The sequence below is a fragment of the Amblyomma maculatum genome, chromosome 1 (genome assembly GCF_055883805.1).
Source record: "Amblyomma maculatum isolate TAMU_Amacu chromosome 1, ASM5588380v1, whole genome shotgun sequence".
Taxonomy (NCBI): Eukaryota; Metazoa; Arthropoda; class Arachnida; order Ixodida; family Ixodidae; genus Amblyomma; species Amblyomma maculatum.
Window position 1 is genome coordinate 236305218 of NC_139344.1, and position 20106 is coordinate 236325323.

At 46.7% G+C, this 20106-nt stretch overlaps 1 protein-coding gene across 1 annotated transcript in view; it reads right to left on the reverse strand.

Annotated features, from left to right (window-relative positions):
- Nucleotides 1–20106, reverse strand: part of LOC146205953 (uncharacterized) — a 52811-nt gene that overhangs the window by 22128 nt on the left and 10577 nt on the right. The window contains exons 5-13 of the mRNA XM_084608244.1: nt 19986–20083; nt 15351–15487; nt 13646–13731; nt 11845–11920; nt 11270–11401; nt 10562–10641; nt 9947–10058; nt 5599–5664; nt 4638–4683 (exon numbers count right to left, since the gene is read on the reverse strand). Coding sequence (XP_084464370.1) covers nt 4638–4683; nt 5599–5664; nt 9947–10058; nt 10562–10641; nt 11270–11401; nt 11845–11920; nt 13646–13731; nt 15351–15487; nt 19986–20083 — 833 coding nt within the window. The remainder of the gene's footprint in view (nt 1–4637; nt 4684–5598; nt 5665–9946; nt 10059–10561; nt 10642–11269; nt 11402–11844; nt 11921–13645; nt 13732–15350; nt 15488–19985; nt 20084–20106) is intronic.

The window sequence follows — 20106 nt, forward strand, 5'->3', positions numbered from 1 at the left end:
TGGGCGCGCTAAGAATCATGGGCTGGTGCCCCACTTGATGCGGAACAGTCAGCTTTTCTCGGGTGCACGGAGTGGAGTTACTATGATGTTTCTTTTTCATCATCATCGTGTCGAGGTGCGTACATAGACCGCAAAAGCCATAGTAGCGAAGGCGCAAAAGTAGACGTCGCCAATAAAAGGTTTCTGTTTCCCAAAATACAACTAAAAACTTTCTTAAGTGATTGCGCAACCATGACTATTTCCAAAAGGTTTTTTTCCTTTCAAAGTGTGCCTATTATGGGCGAAATATTGGTATTTGTGCTGCTCGAAATTAAGCCAATAGGAGAAAGAGCCATCGCTTAGATTGGATAAATTTCACACTGACATGGGGGGGGGGGGGGTGCTGTTTCTCTCTCTTTTTGCAATTTATAGTCGCAAAATTGAATGTTGTGACATTGTTTACGGTAGAACAACGTTTATCTTTGCATTATTTTTGGCCAAATGTAGTTCTGCACTCGGTAGCTCTCCGGGCCCATGATGCTTTGAGCGCCCATGGTGGCTGAACCGGTCGTCAGGAAACTCCATGTAAACTCCCATAGATGGCAGCACAGCTTTCCCTCTAGGTAAGTGTAAGAAACTCTGTGATATGTAAGCCTATCTGAGCTTATCTGAGGTGAACATTGTGAGCATTTTCATTACTCAGCCGGTTCTTTGGCCCTATAGCTCTCCTGCATACAACGCAGAGAACGACCTATTCAATACCATCTGAAAATCCCTTGCAGCATTACCAGCATCTTGCTATATCAGCTAAGTTATCATGGCTTCCTCAATGACTACAGATATCGACAATCTTGTTCTAACCTTTCACTCAAGGAGAATTAGGTTTGTTTGATAAGGCTATAGGGACGCCGTAGAGAAGAGCTCCGGAAATGTCTACTTCCTGGGGTTCTTTAACGTGCACTGACATCGCACAGCACACGGCCGCCTTTCTGCCTCCATCGAAAAGCGGCCGCCGCGGCCTGGATGAAACCCACGTTCTGGCGATCAGCAGGCGAGTGCTATAAATACTGAGCCACCGTGGCCGGTTACAAAACATTAGCTAATCGCATTAAATGAGACTCTCGACCAAGCAGGGAAGGAAGCGACCACCTTACCTCGCTCCTCCCGCTGAGCAAGAATTTTTTTCACTACAGACCACATTGGCCCAAACCTTTAAACTGACACAGGCAATAAAAGATGAGAGAGCACACCGGAACCGCTCAAATAAAGCTTAGAAAAAAACAAAACAAAAAGAAAAGCTGTTCAAGTTGATCATTGCGACAAGACTACGCCTCCCCAAAGTCGTCTGCAAAATTCGCTTCTTTAAAAGACTCGCTTTCAGTGAATGAAGTTTCCTTGTGCGCTACGCTATATCTACGACACAACAGTGAAGGCGAATTAACATGGGCTGCCTACTAAAAAGTACGGCCGCCTTTGTGTAATCAACACTGTATAATGGTAAAAAGGCCTAGAAAATGGCTGCTTGTCAATATAGTTGTCAGTGCAGCGTTGTCCTTGTGTTTGTGTTTGTGTGTGCTTCTTATGCTTTGTGTTGTTACCTGCTCTGCTGCCTTCTTCCAAGAGCTGCTTATCCATTTGTTTTTTTTTTTTCTCACTGGCCATCGCTATACGACCTGGCAATCATGACAGCTTTGAAATGGACATTCTGGTGAAGTATTATGTCATTGCAACGACGGGGCGAGTGAGAGCGACAACCCAGGTGCTGTCCTGCACTCGAATCGAATCCCTGCGCTGTTTCTCAAAAGAAAAACGGCTCGCTCGGGTACTTGAGGTTTCAGTTGAACCCCTCTTAACGGTCTTGCACCATTTTATGCCGTTGCCACGCCAGTCCGATAAAAGAAGTGCACGTAGAAGAACGGGCGAGTGAAATTTATTATCAGAAATTCTCGAAAAGCAACTCTTGAAGGCTAGAGATTGTGCCAGAATGCACGTAAGTTCCAAGGGCCGTAGCACTCTTCGTCTACTGCTGATGCACATTCCTGAAGCAGCGCAAACGTACAATGCTCGACGCGCCAATATCCAGTAGCGAGCACGTTGCACAAATTGGGGTTCTAGATTTTGTTAATGGTCGCCGTATCACAGTACATGAGTCTTTATTGGTACACAAGTCTTCTCGGGCAGCATCGTCGAAGTCGCATAACGCAGAATAGCATGACCGCAAGCGATACGAGTCCGACGGATCCAGATACCGCAAGGCACAATGTGGTACCCGCGGCTGGCCTTCGCCTCCCAGTCGCCGTTGGCCGGAGCTAAGTCGTTGAGTCAGGCTTGCCGCTTGGACACCTGGGGCGCCGCCGTCACTTGGGCTGCCGAGACGAAGCGCCGGCGGATGATGCCTCTGCGAAGACGCCGTCGGCCCGTTAGCGTACCGCGTTCCCGGAGGCCCGACTGGTGCAAGTGCCAGGACTGGTGCGAGTGAGCACCAGTGCTCCTCGCACCTAGTCGGTGCACCAGTGGCCGAGGATATAAGGCTCGTCTGCGGAGGCTGAAACGACTAGCACTGTCTAGCACGAACTGCACTTATCCAAGGCGGGAAACACTTCCTTTCTCAGGGGCGGTCAAAAGTGCAGTTTCTCTATCAGACCTGAAGCTCAGGCTTTCTGATCTGGTACGCAGTTTTCTATGGCAATGAAAGAAAAGCACCATGCGCAACGTGGTAGCTTCCGCAACTACGCAGCTCTCACGAGCCCAATAACCTGGACGATGACGCACTCAGCCGCGAGTAAGCTTCCTTTCACATCCGCGCAAACCTGTATTCGAGTATAGCACGAAGTGCTTTTCTAATGGACGGGATGCTTCATTCACACGCCTGGCGAAAACACGCGAATGCAGCTTTCTGGGAGGCCACGGTGTAAGGACATCTAAGCCGAGAGCAACGCATTCTGTTCCTTTACGATTCGGTGCTCTCTCAGTGCACATCTGCACATCGCTGCGGTGCTTGCCCCGTCTGGCTTGAAGCTGGGCTCACTAAGGAAACTACGAACTCAAAGCCTGGAGGAGGCATGCCATCCCATAGTTTGTTGCTCTTACACCGTGGCATGCTGATTCGAACCAAATTGTGGAGCTGTCTAAACAGGTGCAGATAACAATACGTGGTCGAACCAGCCGTGACACTGCACCGCACTGATAAAAAAAAAAAATAACTGTGAGACATTTGAGCTACCTTATACTCTGCACATATACGCTGTACAGAATGATCATTACAAAAGAGCCGCATTTGAGGACGTCTTTCCACATCTGTAGCACAATACATATGCGCTTTGATGAAGCGATTTGATATGAGTGAGGCAAAATTTAGTTCTGTAATAAATGGTCTATTAGAATGACCGAAGCTTTGCTGTTGCTAATGCGTACGTACTAAGATTCTAGGTAGTCCTCCCTGGCATACCTCAACAACCTCAGTACGTCGTAGCTTCTGCTCACAACTTATGCAGTAGCTGCCTCATTCAAACCCTAACATTAATGAGACATGGATACCAGGACAAATGTCATTAAAAGTGAGCGGCAGTGTCACTCTGGTAATGCTGGTAGAGACGTGAAAGTATTAGGTCACCTTCCAGTCAAAGACATCGACCAGTTTTGTCTATGTGTCTTACACTGTGTTTTAAATGTGCAGTACCAACTTGCCCAACAGTGCCATCGGTCTTTTTTTCGTTTTTAAGTTGGAACCGGTGGCACCGGTGCTATGGCCTAGCACGTCACTTTCACGTCTGCGAACAATCTCCTCTACTCTGACCACGTGATAATTTCGGCACTTTACACCCCGTAACAATATAACATCGTTTCATTTTCTACAAAATATTCATAGATGACTGTGGGTTCTTCCCCGAGCTAACTATTTTTTCCCGCTGCACCTGCAGTCCCTCTAAGCGCTGCGTCTGTGCAGTTCATTCTCCCTTAGTAAAACGTCTAAAAAAAAAAAAACAGCGACTGAATACTGGTATGGGGCTGCAGTAAGAGCAGTTCATTCAAAGCACGAAATGCCTAACGAGGATCTCCGGCGGCCAGGCTTTACCCTCTGCCGGATCCACTAGAAACCATTCCGAGGAGGCCTCTAAGACTTCCGTACAAACGCGCCATCAGTGGCAAGCCGTACTATAGGGGTAGTTCGAAGCATGCATCTGGCTTCTTTTACACATACCTATCTAGACGAAATGCAGAAACGCTTGAGTACTGGTAAAACGGCCCACTTAAGACAACTTGGAAGTAAAAATTAAGTCAGGATGCTGCACTGTGGCGGGTCTCATAGCACGCAGTACAGTTTTGGAGCTCACAAAACGCATTAAAAACTATCCAAATCAGTAACAAAAATTACCTTATAAAGCCAACGGTTTACAATGAGTTCAATTACAATTTATCTCTCACTGGAGAAGATTTGGGAGACCTTTGAAATTAGGTGAGACTTCCTGTTACATAGGCGAAGTGAAGAAAAGAAAACGAATACATTTAAGAGCTACAGATGAGAACTTTGCTCTCCGAAGAGCGGAGTAGGCAGTCGCTAGAAGTCGTGCGATACAAATCAGAGAGAGCAAGGCAAACCCGGCGCAATAAATGTTAACGGGGAGCACTGCTCAAAGAGCAAGCGTGCAGAGCCGTACCTCAGGTCGAGGTAGTTTCTCTGGCGCGTGGCTCTGCAGGGCGGCGCTGGCAAGAACGAAATACGCCGTACGTCAGTTCCCGGGCATCGTACAGCTAGGCGCGCCAAATGGCGTACGGAAGCGCTGATCCATCAGTGCCCGTTGCACCACCCGCCTGCCCTGCGAGACCTGGCGCCATGCGTGCTACTTTGTGCCCTGCCTGCCTCGCACTGTAATGCCCCAGGGTGCACGAACCTTATACACACCAACAACTAATCTTGGCTCCGGCCAACGACGCGATGATCCGATCCGGGCCATTCTATGGACCATCTAGCAAGTACTTCTTAACTGCTGCTATCTCACATGCACGTCTTCCTAGATTGTATCTCAACATATGAGTGGGCAAGGAATATCGCTTCCTAACGAAAATCGAGCTTTTTGATATATCACGTTTGGGTGATACACGAAACATCGGTTAAATAAACACTGTGATCAGAGAAAAACAGCTTTGAATGGTACGGAAGCAAGCAAACGTTATTCACGAACTATATTATAGACTAACGTCAACACCGGCTTACTTGAAATATGGTATGAAAATGCGTTGACAGTTTACACGGGAGCCAATTTACTTCGCCCTTGGTGTTGAACTGCGCAAGTCCCTTTGGTAGTGACAATAGATTGACAACTTTATCTTGCACTTTGTTACCTTTTGGCAGAGTCGGTACTTTGTTGACCGGTACGTCGAATAGCACAGAATTTTCAAAGCTGTCCGTTCTTTAACGAGCAGGCGCACAGGCTTTGAGGGTAATAGAAAATAGTATAGAAAATATAGGAGGTCATGGAAGGAAAGGTAATACATTCGGATACTTTACTTTCTTTTTCTGAACTAGACCTACAACTGCGTTACTCTTAAGAGAGAGTTTGGAACATTTCTGCGCATAACTCAATGCGAGGTTCGACTCACAATGTAGTTACGGCTTACTTCCGCTCGGTGCCGCTTCATCTTTTGGGTTCCTGGCTCCCCCTCGACCGATTTGGCGCACATCTCCTGGATCAAGCAAAGTGAAGGCACTTTGATTGGATCGTCTCCGAACACAGAACTGGATAAAATGTTCCTCTGTGTGCGCAAGAATGAACGCTAGGTGGCCGCGAATTTCGCAGCTGTCGTCGTTCCTTGCAATGACATTACTGGCTACACTCGAAATCGTTTCAAACCGCTACAGCACATCGCGCTAGCAAATGATCCATCACGCAGCCCAAAGCCCAAACGGAGAATCCTGCACGATATCGGTGTTTAGGACATTTAAGAAAAAAAGAAAGGAGGGGGGGGGGGGGGGAGCCACTACCCCCAACTCTTGCCTGAAGTTAGGCTAAAATACAGGTGGCGCCGAGGTTGGGCATCCACAGCTGCAAGCAGGACAGTGCCTAGTGCGACGTACGTCATTTCACAGCTTCGCAGGTAACTACGCGCGCGCGTGAAACTGCAACAATACATACTTTATAATAGAAGTTTCCTTGCGTTCTTATTGCAGTAGACTCGATAATGCTGTAGCACCCAGCTAGAGGTTCTACAGGATCGCTTAATGCTTCAGTCATGCGGAGAAATGAATTCCATTTGCTTCCGTAAAAAGAAAATCGTAGGACTGGTGTTATCCCTCTCTGACAATATGTAACACCTTGGCATCAGTTGTAGCTATTTAGAGGAAGCATCGATGCCGTTACTGTCGCCCGCGGCAAATGCCCAGGGGTGCTAAGTGGTTGAGGAGTTAAGTACAGAAAAGGCCAGACCCTTTGGGCACAACTATCGGCCGTAAGAAAATAATTTTTTGAACAACGCCAACGTCGATCACTATTGTGTTAATCGGAGAGATCGACGCTTGCGGCGAGTTCCCTATATAAAAAAAAAAGCTTCAAAAATGTTTTTTGTTTGTTTCCGCAGCCAACATTGCAACGTGCCCTCTTGGAAGCGTTCCTAATGGGCACATAGTCGTTAAGCTCTGTGCCATGAAGAATTGAATTTTTTTTCTGCGGACGGTGTGACGTGCAGGAATGCCCAGCGATAAAAGAGGCGACGATAAATTTAGAATGTCACCGCAATTTCGTATCATGCGCTGCGGAGCAAAGCAATGGCGTCAATTGTAAGTCTTACTCGGTATAGTTACTCAAGGGGATTCACTGTAACCTAACTGCGCAATTTCATAGCAGGATAATTCATGTACTTTATATTTAGGTCGCGACATGCGTCGTAAGTTGGGACCATGTTTTATTTTTATTTTTCGAACTTCAAATCTTCAATGCGTGACTTTCCACGCTAACACTATCATATTCCTGAGCTACCCAACCACTTTCCTCAGTTGCGTTCCCTCTGAGTCAAAACTTAAATGAAATTGCGGGCATAAATAAGTAAGCGCCACTGGCGCTACCATGATGAAGTCAGAAATGGGTGAAAGTGGGAGCAACCACATGCGGATAATGTAGGGACACTCAGCAAGGTTGCTTCTTGGGCAGTTGGTGGAGTTTACTCAGTTCGGCGAAGCCTGAAGCGCAAAAACGACAGGGGTGTGAGAGGTTTGTCCTGTGTATTTCTCACGTCCCTGTCATTCACACCAGAAGTAAACGAATATGGGACGTTCCTCGAACGAGGACGTTATACGGTAACCAGAGCCGTCGTTTTACTTTACCATGCATATTAAATCATTATAGCATACACAACCCAAGCATCTTTACCGCATCAGTTAAGGACTTTAAGCTATATTTTATCAATTCCGCACTGTCTCTCTGTACTTTCCGTTCCTTGCCTCAAACATTATTACAAGAATAGTCACTTCATTTTCATTACGTTTTGCCATATTTCGTGCATACTGTTACACTATTGTGGGTCGTTAACTTACTGTGCTGTTTTTTAACTTGCTGATTCATTTGTATATATGTGCTCTTTCTGTGCTTCATAATTTTCATGTCATATATGTATATCTTCGCCTTAACGTCACACGTCCTGTTGCTCTGCCATTACTGGGCCTCGGGCATCTCTCAAGCTATCGCTGTAGCTTTTCGCCCGAGGCCCATTTCCTGTATATTACTGGAAACAAAAACTTTTTTTCAATTTTTCAATTTTTGCCCTTAAAGCTTCGCCAAATTGAGTACTGACGCTGTTAGGACTGCGGAACCCCGTTAATGTTTCACTTTTGCCCGCCTCTCAAAATTTACTTTGGACACAACGTTTGTTATACGGGTTAGCTGATATACTAAACTACAAGTACTTTCCGTAATTCAGTACGAAGATTCTACTTTACTAATTTTCCGCTCTTTTTTTCACGGTGTCTGTTATAAGAATTACGGGAAGTGTTTGGAAACAAATCGTCTACAGGTTTTTCTGTGTAAAGGTGAGATTTTTGTTTTTCACAGTGATATGAATAGAAGTATTTCCGTGTTTGTTTTACACTGGTACTTCTGCGCTGAAATTTTTTTTGAAGCCCCATTTTGCGCGTTTGTTGTTGGGAACCAGGACGATCCGTGGACGCTGATATTGCAGCCTCAAAGTTGCGAGCGTGCCTACAATTCTACGATTACGCGTTCGCAGTACGTTAAGGATTTGCACCAACTAGACTTGATCCGTGCACTACAGGCTGGCACCTCAACGTACTGAGGATTTTAGCAAAACACTACAGCACCTCCAGTTCAGTGTCGTAGAGTACTGGTCTGGAGTTGAGAAAATTGTAATACTTCAGGAACTTGCAAACTACATCAGCTACTGAAAGGAAGTGATGCAAAAATAAAAGAGAGAGAGAGAGAGATAGAGAGAGAGAGAGAGAGAGAGAGAGAGAGAGAGAGAGAGAGAGAGAGAGAGAGAGAGAGAGAGAGAGAGAGAAGAAACAGGTTTGGTTCAGTTCTCCGTGCATTGACATCGTGAGATCGCGCAAAATTTGTCTTTAGCTGCCATATTCACGAAAAGCATGTTTTTGAAGTGAATCGCAGCTTATGTGAGCACTTATGATCCGCAGACACGAACTGACATTTGTCGTGCTTGCTTAAATAATAATAATTGGTACAGAGGGAAGGAAAGGCGCAGTATCTGTCACACTTGTTGCTGTGGATACCTGACCCTCGCCGTAAGGGAAGGGAGGAAGGTGGGAGTGAAAGTGGAAAGAGAAAAGAGGAGCCGTAGTAGAGGGCCACGGAGTAATTTCGACCACCTGAGGATCTCTAACGTGCGCTGACATCGCACATCACACGGACGCCTCTTCGTTTCGCCTCCATCGAAACGCAGCCGCCGGGGTCGGGTTCGAACCCGGGTACTCCGGAACAGAAGTTACTTATACCGCTGTCACACGGGCATTTCGAAGGCCCTCGAACCGACTTCCTATCGACTCGAAGGCCTTCGAAAGCTGCCACACGGGCGTTTTCAATGGCCATTGAGTCGATGGTCTATCGAGTCAACGGAACAGCTCAGAACTCTATCGAGGTCTCGAAGGCCTTCGAACATCGCGCAAGGTTGCTAGCGTTGACCCGATGAGCGTCACGCACACACGTGCGCAGCGCGTTTACGATACAAAAACGTGAACAAGCGTTATTATTTTATATCTTTAATTTACGCGGTAAAATATTAATACCCGTAATAATTTTAAAATAGCATCGCTCTTTTTTAGGCGTATTATTTATGTAATCTCTACTACTGTAGCATGCGCCGCCGAGAAAAACAAACACAATGAAAAGCAGTCGTATGAATGCCAACGCATAAAAAAAGTCTTTGAATAACAACCAAACACCTGCAGTTACTAAAAAAAGGTAACAGTTATATTTTATTTTGCATTTATAGAGAGATTTTAGTTCTTTAAGCAAAACCGAAAGCAACGATCCATAGCGCCATAAATGTTTGGCGCCAAACACCAGAACTATTTCAATAGCCTTCGAGTTTTGCCGTGTAGCAGCGGCACAACTCCTTCGAGTTCGATCGCGATTGAAAATCTCGAAGGCTATCAACTCAATCGCCTTTGAAAATGACCGTGTGACTGGGGTATTAAATGCCAGGGTACCGTATTTGCCAAAAATTATCAGGCTGCATGTTTTGCTTCCCACTTGTGCTCTGAAACCAATAAGGATCCTCAAAGGATCACAACTTGTTAAGAAGGTAGAAGAGGCGCTCGACTTTAGTTTCCCACAAATTTACAACTGAAGTGGTAAAAATTATCTACTACACGCCTAAAAGGCAGATCCTGCAGCCTGGTTACTTTTGCCAGAGATGGTACATACGCCACCTTCAACACTAAACTATAAATATTTATACATAGCACAGAGAAGTAAAAGACGACAAGAGAAGCGCCGTGTTTCACCTATCATCGCCCTCCATTCGATGGTCGAGAAGAATTTGTGCTGCATCATTTCCTGGAAGCCACTGTTGCCGGGTCCACCACTCGAACGACACCCAAGACGCATGGCGGGGTCCTTGGCAATGGAACAGTGACATTGTTATGCTACGCTCGAATGGTTTGAACTTTCATCGGAGCGCAGCTACAGAGAAATATTTTCGGCATCACGCGGATTGCCCGTAATGAACAACACTGCTTTTGTTCACAGTGGGAACTCGACAAGGAACGCCGTCCAGTTCGTCTCATCAGCGTCGCGGTGGAGGCTGCGCGTGAGTCTGAACAAAGTACTAAACAAAACTGCTGTAATAGCCCCAGCAAAAAAAAAAAAAAAAAAAAAAAAAAAAAAAGAAAAAAAAAAGAAAACATTAAACTGTTTAAGAGAACGGGAACATTGTTGGTTGTTTAAGAGAACGGGAACATTTCATCGCAAATATATTAAACTTTGAAGAGTAGCAAATGATGTAAGCAGTGGTCGCTGTCCATCTAGAGCACTTTTTGAGAGCATTTAATTTTAGACCGGGTTTCCTTAATTTGTGAATAAGAACAGGGGGGTCAATGTCCAATGTCTGTACATCTTACCTCGCGGAGGATCTCCTGAAGAATGTTGTACGCCTCATCAGTCAGAGAACGAGGGAACCGGAGGGGGGCCGCCAGTGCCACTGCGACGGACACAGACGGTGTTAATTCGCCTGCCTTGTTCTACATCCAATTGATGCTCAACAGTTTGATTCACAGATGTTCTGAGAAATGGTGAAAAGAAACACGGCGTAGGCAGGTTGGTTCGCCACACAGTGAAACAAAAAGAAAAAGACGCAAAAACAGCTCCCCGAGGATAGAAGACTGGATACACTCTCTGCGTGACTTCCTTGCTCGCTTCTGTGTCCTTATTAAAGGCAAAACATTTCAATGCACCAACACGTAAATATGCTCCGAATCATTAAAATTTAATGTTGCTATAACTGCTATGGATCAATCAAAACAGGCCCGGCGAAACCACAACACATTCCCTAACATAATCGCAGATCAACCGCCATTCTGCATAAGATCTGTTTTTACCGCTTTTTTTTTTTTTCTGAAAGTCTTGACGGGAGACAACTTAGTTTACCTTGCGGCACTATATTTACAAGAACTTTCACGAGATTGCGGTGTCACCAACAGGCGAAATCAAGCCCAGTATTTGTTATGCGGTTAATTTATCAAAACGTTTTTCTTAGCATAAATAAAAGCATCGATCTGGGTAGAAGGAATTGCTAGGGTCCAGCCTGCTGCAAGTCTCAGACTACTCACTGGAATATCGAAGCTCCCGTCGCGTTGTCTGGATGTTGATGTTTTGCTCAGCCGCATACTGAGAGAGGGGAGTTTTTCCGATAAGCATGGTGTAGAGGACAATGCCGAAAGACCACCAGTCGGCGCCGACGCCTGTGAACAAACCCGGTGAAGTCAATGCGTCTATCTTAATTTTCAGCCATTCCTCCTCTTCGAATATCTATGCTTCACGCTTCCATTTCTCCCATCCCTACACTTTGCGCTGCTGCTTGAGTTGATCTATAGCTCTGTTGGGTTCTTTTACGTTCAAGGCTTCCGAGTAACTACCCAATCGCCCCGAGAACACGACCTTGAACGGAGACATTATCGTTGAGAACATTTAGGGGCTTACGCATCGTTAGCACCAAAAATCTACCCGCACTATGGCGCAGTCAAACTACTGATCAAACAAAACCTGTACTGTCCAGCATACCCGATATTTCAGCTCTCCCTGAATATTTCGTGCCGCATATTGTTGAATCAAGTGATACATCCGGTGAGCGGTAATTTTTTCTTTTTCCCTGCAGTGTTGAAGCCCACTCCAGCTATAGACTCACCGTAGTGTTCCCGTCTGAGGACTTCCGGTGCCATGTAGGCTAGCGACCCACAGCGGTTCCTAGCCTCCAGGCCCAACTATGATGAGAAGAGATAAACAAAGCCAGAAGACCTTCGTGTGAATAATCTAAATGCTGGCTGACAAATGCAGTCATGTAAAACATGAAATAAGCGGGAAACAGAGCATGCAATCGCATCTACCAGTTTTCCTGTGATCTCTTCGCTTTTCCTGAAAAATAACTAGTCAAGGCATCAGTGTACAGGTTCAATAGCTTCGTCTTAAGCTTATTTTACAGCTGCAAAGTGGAGTACTTGCAGGCACGTATGCTGACACACATGGGTTTAGGCTTAGTTAAAATGACCACGTCGCACAAATTAACAGTTTTTGAAGCTCCATAAGCACCTCTGTGATTTTGTCTCATCGAGAAAAGTCTAACTATGTTTTCACATCAAGCGTCACAAAACTCTCAAGTGTTATACTGAGTAGGGTGCGTTGAAGGAAGGGGCTTTAGCGAATAGCTGTAGAAATGTAAACCTTGAATAATTTCGTGGTCCCTCAATATAGACAGACCTCAATTAGGCGTACACGTATGTTGCAGTCAGGAGAACTCCAGAGCGAAGCGTCAAAGGTCGCTGCAAGGAGTTATTCAGCCAATGACGCTGATCGGTTCTCATGACATCATCGATTATCAGATTCGATCTGTTGGCGTGAAATCCCAGGCAAAGGTAAACGGAAGGGGATTCCCCACTCAATCGGGTGAACCACAGCATCATAAAAAACCGCCGAGGCCATTGGCTGAAGTGCCTCCGTTGAGAGGCATCTGCCATTTAGTTCTTGAGCTGGAACTCATTTTAGTTGACTCACGGCAATTAATAAAAGTCCCGAAAGGACATATATGGGACAGAGGGACGGCTTAGTTGAGGGTACCGGTTCTGTTTAGACCGCCTGGGGTTCTTAAGTAATTTTGAGGCTCTTGCTTGGGGCATCCGGTCACGACCTCCGAAATGGGACCCGGAATAAAAATAAATGGGAAGCATTTGGAATACCCATCTCACATCTCACCATATATGCATACAGCTATGAACCACAGTTGTTCAACATAGATACACAGTGTAACAGCTGATTTTCGTTATAGCCTTTAACGTGCTGCCAGGAATGAAGTGGTGCACTCCGCACATGCCTTTGCGACCCGTGCCGTCCGCCTATACTGGATCCCACGCAAGCGATTGAACGAACTCAGCGGCAGCGACAGAGCGAAACATTTCCAGCGTGTTGGAACTTGGAACTTCGTCGCCCTTGCCGCTCGGGCTGCAGCTCAACAGCTCAAAATAGGTTTCTGCGCCACTGCGGCAGAAATCGCTGGCGTTTTCGCTTGGTAGGCTGAGCATCCATGCTCTGAGTTTCTATGTCGGCCTAAGTTTTTTCCGGGTAGCCTCAAACCCTTGTCCAGTGAGATATTTCCTTTGAGCATTCACACACTGCAGCACTATGTATGGATTTGATTGTTTTTGTCTTGTATTGTGGGGTTTAACCTCCCAAGACAACTCAGGCTATGAGAGACGCCGTAGTGCAGGGCTCCGAAAGTTTTGCACCACCTGGGGTTCTTAAACGTGCACTTACATCGCACAGCACACGGGCGCCTTGCTTTTAGCTGTATGGACCTGAATGTGCGCGATGGCTTTCGAACAAATTCAGCATGGAAGGTTATTCAAGCTGTGATTAGCTTCTTGCATTCGCACGCATTCTAGAATTAGTGCAAGTTCGGATAAATAAATTGACATGAACTGAAACGGATGCCTCACCTGGCAGAGACCGAAGTCAATGAGGCGAGCGTTGCCCCTGTCGTCCAGGAGCACGTTGGATGAGCTGATGTCTCGGTGTAAGTAGCCTGGCAAAAACAAATAGTACCTGAGGATCGCAGATGTGGATAAAAGGAGACTAAAGAGTTAAATTTGCCAGCCTGGTAGCACAGTTTTAACTCAACATTCATCTGTCTAGCGTGAAAAGTGGCCGGCAGTGTCCTTTTCAACTTTTTTTTTTTTCTCCGGACTAATACATTTTATTCCCAGCTGTGCACATATGACAGACTTCCTCATGCATGAAGGCTCTCTTACCTCACTAAGCTGCGCTGTCAAACAGCGTTCTTGAGGCGGTAAAGGGAGAAGCTTGGGCCCATTAATTGTAAGTCGGGTGCTTCGTTCTAAATTAAACGGAGCAGCTTGTGCCTGGCTTCAGCTAATTTATGTCCACGTCCATTTATCAGAACCGAGCACTTCCGCTTATTACATCGTACATTATGCGCCTCCGCCAATGCATTTTAGCGTTCTGCAAGCGATGAGCCACAACCTATAATTTTTTTAGAGCGCAGCTCTTTGGCACCCGTTCCTGGGCTTCGCGTCGGCGTCGGCCTCGTAACCAGCTCCGCCCACCTTTCATCCCCCCAGTTCGAGCCGGCGCTTCGTCAGCCGGAGCCTCGCAGGAAGAGGGGGGGGGGGGGCACGAGCGCGCGCAGCAACCGAAGAACACGAGGAAAGGAAAGTGGGGAGGAGGGGGGGGGATCGCCGAAGGCAGCGCTAGCATCGACTGACTGATGCCGCTGCCTCCGCTAGCGAGTCAAGACAACATGACTGCGTAGAACACCGTCGCCGCCATGCAGAAAGAGGAGGAGGGGGTTCCCCCTTCTTCCTGCGTGACGGCAAGGGTGCTCTCCGGTTGCCGAAACGGCGGCTCGCTATCAGCGGATCACGGAGCGTGCACCCCGTTTTCACTCGCTTCACTCGCTAGCGGCGTCAGCGGCATCAGTCAATCGCTGCTATCTGTTCGTCGTGCAACGTTCCTATGGGCCCACGCGCTGCTTCCCGCAACCTCTCGATAGCTCAATTGCTCTCTTCATTTCTCCGACCACAAAGCTTCTTTCATGACAGCCAAGAACTGTTAGTGGAGTGTTTCTTGAAGGAATACGTGTGAAAAATTAAACAAGTCTGTAATTGTACATACGTGTCTTGCTCGAAATCTTTGCCTCAATCTATCGAAAAGGTGAAACAGGTGATGAGCTGCGCTCAAATTTCGCATTAGGAAGTAACGTAATCGTGGGTATTTTTTTTTGTCTGAAAGAAATCGCCAACTGCACGCCTTGCATAACTGGCGAACCTAGCTATAGCGTCTGCCATGCTCGACGCAGTAACGCTTACCGAAAGTTAAGATTAGTCATCTAAACGTTTCAAGCATCATATACTTCCCTAAACGCTGCAATGAACTGCGACTGACGTGTTTCATAATATCCGCACATGTGCTGAGAGACAACGTTAACAACTGATGCTCGTCAAGTTTGAAAGTTTACATGTTCCATTTTCTCAAAATGGAGCTGCAGTCCGTGCGTGATGCGGATAGATCGCGTGAAATTTGTGAGCCAGCGTTTTGCAGCTGACCGAGCTGCAGCTGGATTGAAAACAACAACTTGACACAATCGAGCACAATTTTTGCGGTAATCTCGGGGACGCTTGTTACCGGCTGTGTGGACGAAGTTGAGCGCGTGGGCCAGCTGAGCAGACACCAACTTGGCCTTGCTTTCAGGCAAGGGTCCCGAGCGCCGAATTATTTGGCTCAGGGTGCCTCGAGACACGTACTCCATGACAAAGCACCAACTGAAACCGTGATAAAGCGTTTAAGCGAAGGAAAATCTTAATTAAAAGTGCGGCTCTGTTCACTGCAACGTAAAAAGAGGGGAGACACCTAACCAACCAAGAAAGTTTCTCGTAGTTTGAGGAGGAAAGTGTGGAATGAATTGTCTTCATACCCTAAGCAATGTATAACGTCAGCCATAGAGTTTTACAAAGAGGTGCCAGGGTCTATCATTCATGGTGCGTAGGCGCAGTGATGCCAGGAAAAGGACACTTCGTACTTGGCTTGGCAAGCATTTGGCAGAAGGGTGGTATTCACACGTATACAGTACGTATTTTCTATAGGAAAACCCCTAAGGTGTGCCTTGCTAGATTTTATTTGAGCCTAGTAGCAAACATGTATTTGGTTCAAGTTACTAAAAACGAGGAAAAAAGAAATTAAAAATGTAAAATGCGCACAGTGAGGAGGCATGATGCCGCGATTACCGATTCCACCTAAGTATCGACGTTTTTATCATGACACAGCCAGGCCAAATGCAAGACGTTTTTTTCCTGGTGTTTCTGCGTCTGATAAAGCTTTTCTAATGAAATTGATATAGACAGTGAATTGTTGAGCTGTCTCAGGGTGCGGCTCCAGCGGTCATAGTCTGCCGTTTCTAGAAACAGAAGGTTTCTGCCTCATCGATATGCAATCGTCCTGTGGCCCTAGAAAGCAACTATAGTTCCACCTCGCCTCGACGCAAGCAGAGCTCCTACCTCAATGAGTGGCATAGCGTCCAGCTTGCCATTTGGTCTTGAATAAATCAAATGCCTCGCAGAGTCACCGCATTTCTAGTAATGGCTCTCAATATGTACAGTCTTTGTCAAAAGTATACAGCCCAAGAGGTTGGCTCCTAAGCACTGTAACGTGGCTGCTGGGAGCAATACTGTAATATGAATGTAACCTAGAGGGGAATGACGGCGAGATTCGTCTTCTATGAGATTTCGAACGCTAGAGTTGCTTTACGAGCCTCGTTACTGGGCCTAGAACAAAAGTCCTTGGGCTGTATACTTTTGACAAAGACTGTACCTCAGAAATAATAGAGTTCTAGGCAACCAGAGGGTTAGAACGTTACCAAGCCCCGTCTTGGTGTGACGCTTTTTTTACGGCCTTCACAAGAGGAGACTCTACTATGGCTGCAGCACCGGCTGTTTGAGGGACCACTTTCTAAAATCCCTAGAGATAGGGAGCTTGAAATGGAAAGAAAATGTATTTAGGAGCAAACTGTCACCAGCACTGGACGTCAGCCACAATGAAAATCCTCATATATACCAAAAAATTAAAATTTGCTAATTATCTTTTTAAGGAGCGGGGCTTGGGGCTTGTCAGTTCTACACGCCACGGCTAGTTGGTAGCCATATGATTCCCATATACTCCATATCAGCTTTTTAAACACGAACGCGAACAAATCTGACTCTTCTGCATAAGGCGTGCAGATAGCTCAGTACAACGCCCACTAGTGACGTGTTATAATAAGTCACGTCATCAGTATAATACCCCATGGCATGCACATTATTCTTTCGCTTCGCCGCTTGGTGCAAGCCAAAGGGTAGTCAATGTCAATGCGTGGCTGTTATTTCTGAAAGCGGCAAAAAAAAAAAAATCAATTCGCATGCAGTGGTACATGATGGAGCCCGTAGTTAGAATTTGACGACGTAGCCGTTGCCACGTGTCACCAGAGCACACTGTTCCATGTGCGCATTGCGCACGACCTAGCGCCATTTTTTATTTCGTTTAGAAGAATACACCGGTATTCCTCGCAGTGCGGGGATTTGGGAAATGATTTTTTGTTCCTTTCAAAAAGTTATGACACTTTTTAGGCCTCGACTACGAACACGCCACTGGAACTAACAACCATGCACGTGTTAATTAAAAAAATAATTTTGAGTTTGAGTTAATTATCGGCTAAATCATTTTACTTTTGTAGGTAAAGTACGTCCCTGAAAATATTTGCTTTCTACTTCAACCACCCCAAGTGTTTTCTGAAACACCTGGTATATAGGCGGTTTGCACACCCGTTCTGGCACATCGTGGCTGTCTGATGCCTGACGCCATTTTTGTATTGCGTGGTGCAGGTGAGCTTCTGGCACAGTCAGTCTGCTTTTTTTTTTTTGTACTTTAGTGTGAAGTGGAATTGACATTGCTTTTTTTCGAGATTATTTCCCCTTTCCATGATGGAACGGTTAACACAACCTTTTCTTCATGCTTTACTCCCTGGACACCCGCTAACACGATGATTTGTAAAAACCAATGTTACCAGATACGCACCCGCTACTTGTCTTGAAATTTATCCACGTAGAAATAGCTGCCGCACCGGTTACCAAAACGTGCAGAGGGTATGTATTGATGCACGGCCGCCGATTTCGGTGTAGAATTCCAAAATCTAAACGAGTAGCGGTCGATAACATCGATGTTTTGTTTTTGTTTTAGTCCACGCTTTAAAGCGCAGTTGTAGCAGGGCATCCACGAAGACATTCCATGAGTCAGCGACTCGCTGCCACGCACCCACGATTCGCACTTCACAACAGGTAAATCATTCTGAAAAAAGGGGCCGATTATGTGGCTGATGATCAATTCTCGTGGAAAAGTCCTCCATGCGCATTGCATATGCATGGCCGGGTTGAAACAACTTTACTATCGCCCTGGAGCGCTCTTTTTCATGCATGTAGGCGGTCGCCATCCCTAAAGACCTCCGCACACCAGCAGCGACCGTGCCAGGATGCCGCCACTACTCACGAACTATCGCCGTGACAAAAAACAGATTCCAAATCATCTGTTAAGGCAAAATAAGACGCCACCTGGATGGCCGGTTCACCAGGGAGCGAGGCGCATGCGCCAAGCGCTCATTTTTCAGCGTAAGCAGTGGAAAAGCTCTCCTCACCGGTCCGCAGCCGCTTCGTTTCATTTAAGGTTCAGAGCGGAGGTTGGAACGTGCAGCTCCTTCATCGTGCAGACCGAGATTCGAGATATGCTACGTTCACCAGATGAACGCAGTATACGTTCACGAGAATCCCAGGCCTAAAGCTGCCACTTGGCCGCGGTCTGACAGCCGACAGAGCAGGCACCCGCTAAATGTGGGCTAAAGGACGAAGAGCGTATTCACAGAGTCAGATAACAGCGGGAACGCCACGCATGAACAGCCTTTCGTTGAATTTATCGTGCTGAGCAGTACCTTAGCTCCTACATAGCACTAGACGACGTCCTTCTGTTCAGGTTCAGGTTCAAGGTTCAGCGTTCGTAATGGAGCCCAGTAGAGACCTCATCTATAAGGAACCCACAGGCGCCTTAAGACAAAGCTTTAAGGGCCAAGAACGACCTCTCCTATAGGATAGTTGTGAAATAAAAGATTTCCCACATATACGTTGCCCACCAGCTGGGAATTGCGTATTGTAGGCATGACCGATGCATTCCTTGTCCATGCAATGCAACCAGCGTTTCGCTGCTGCGACGGAAGTGCCGCAATATTAGAAAGCCTTCGGGGCTTCGGGATCGGCTGGTGGCATACGTTTTTATCTGGTTTTTACTTGACCTACTCGAGCAGCCGTACATAAAATTGCAGTTCAGTATTCTAAACTCCGCTTAGATGACGACACAGTTTTCCATTTCTTAAATCTCCGTTCAGATGACAACGCAGTTTCATGCGGCTATCACGCGCTGCGACTACAGTCGGCCGAATATCCTGGCACATTGGGTGAAGCAGCATTCTGGAGGCGATTCGCAATGAACGCATACTCAAGGTTTAAGATTTCGCCTGCTGCGCACACCGCCGGTATAGCGGCGTCACAACAGGGCTCAAGAGCAGAGGGAAAAAAAAAGAAGGTATTTGAGGAAGGAAAGGCGCAGCATGTCTCCCTTCTAGATTGACACCTGAACCACACCGCGAGTGAAGGTGAGAGTGAAAGAAGAAAGTAATAAAGTGCTAGGAGCCGTATCAGAGGGCTATGGAATAGATTCCACCGCCACACCCGCGGCCGGGTTCGAACCCGGGTATTCCGGTTAGTAGCTGAGCGTCTACTGAGTCACTGCGGCGGATAAGGCACATCACCGTGAACAGTCTCACACTAGCTCGAAACGGCTTTCGGAGTGCCATATTCATTTGCACCTCTCCGCCAAGCTGAGAATGAACGTGGTTGTAGCCGCCTAACGATACGAGCAAATCGAGCACCAACCTTTCCATTACATTTCAGAGACGCGACAAGCGAAAACCCGGTTAAACATTTCGCCTAATTTGTTCAAGGTCGTTCTGCCTGGCAGTTGGGCGCGTGCGCACGCGGACACGTGGCGCAGTCAACTGCAGCTTTGTCACTGAGAAAGGAACAAGGAATGCCGCGAGAAGCGTTACAGCTCTATAGCACGACCATTGCTGGGGACTGGAAGTGGAATGGCCAGAGTATATAACTTCTCTGTTTGGAAGCGACGCTGTACTGTTCATCTACATTTGCGCGCAGAACGAGTAGCATTGAGATGCAAGTACACACTTACGCCTTTGTCGTCTCGTAGTAGGCTTTTAACGTGGCCACGAAGGGGTGATGTGACACAGCTTGCCATGCCATACGCTCAGCCTCCACGCGTCGGGCCTCCTAGACCGGGAAAGAGGTGTGCA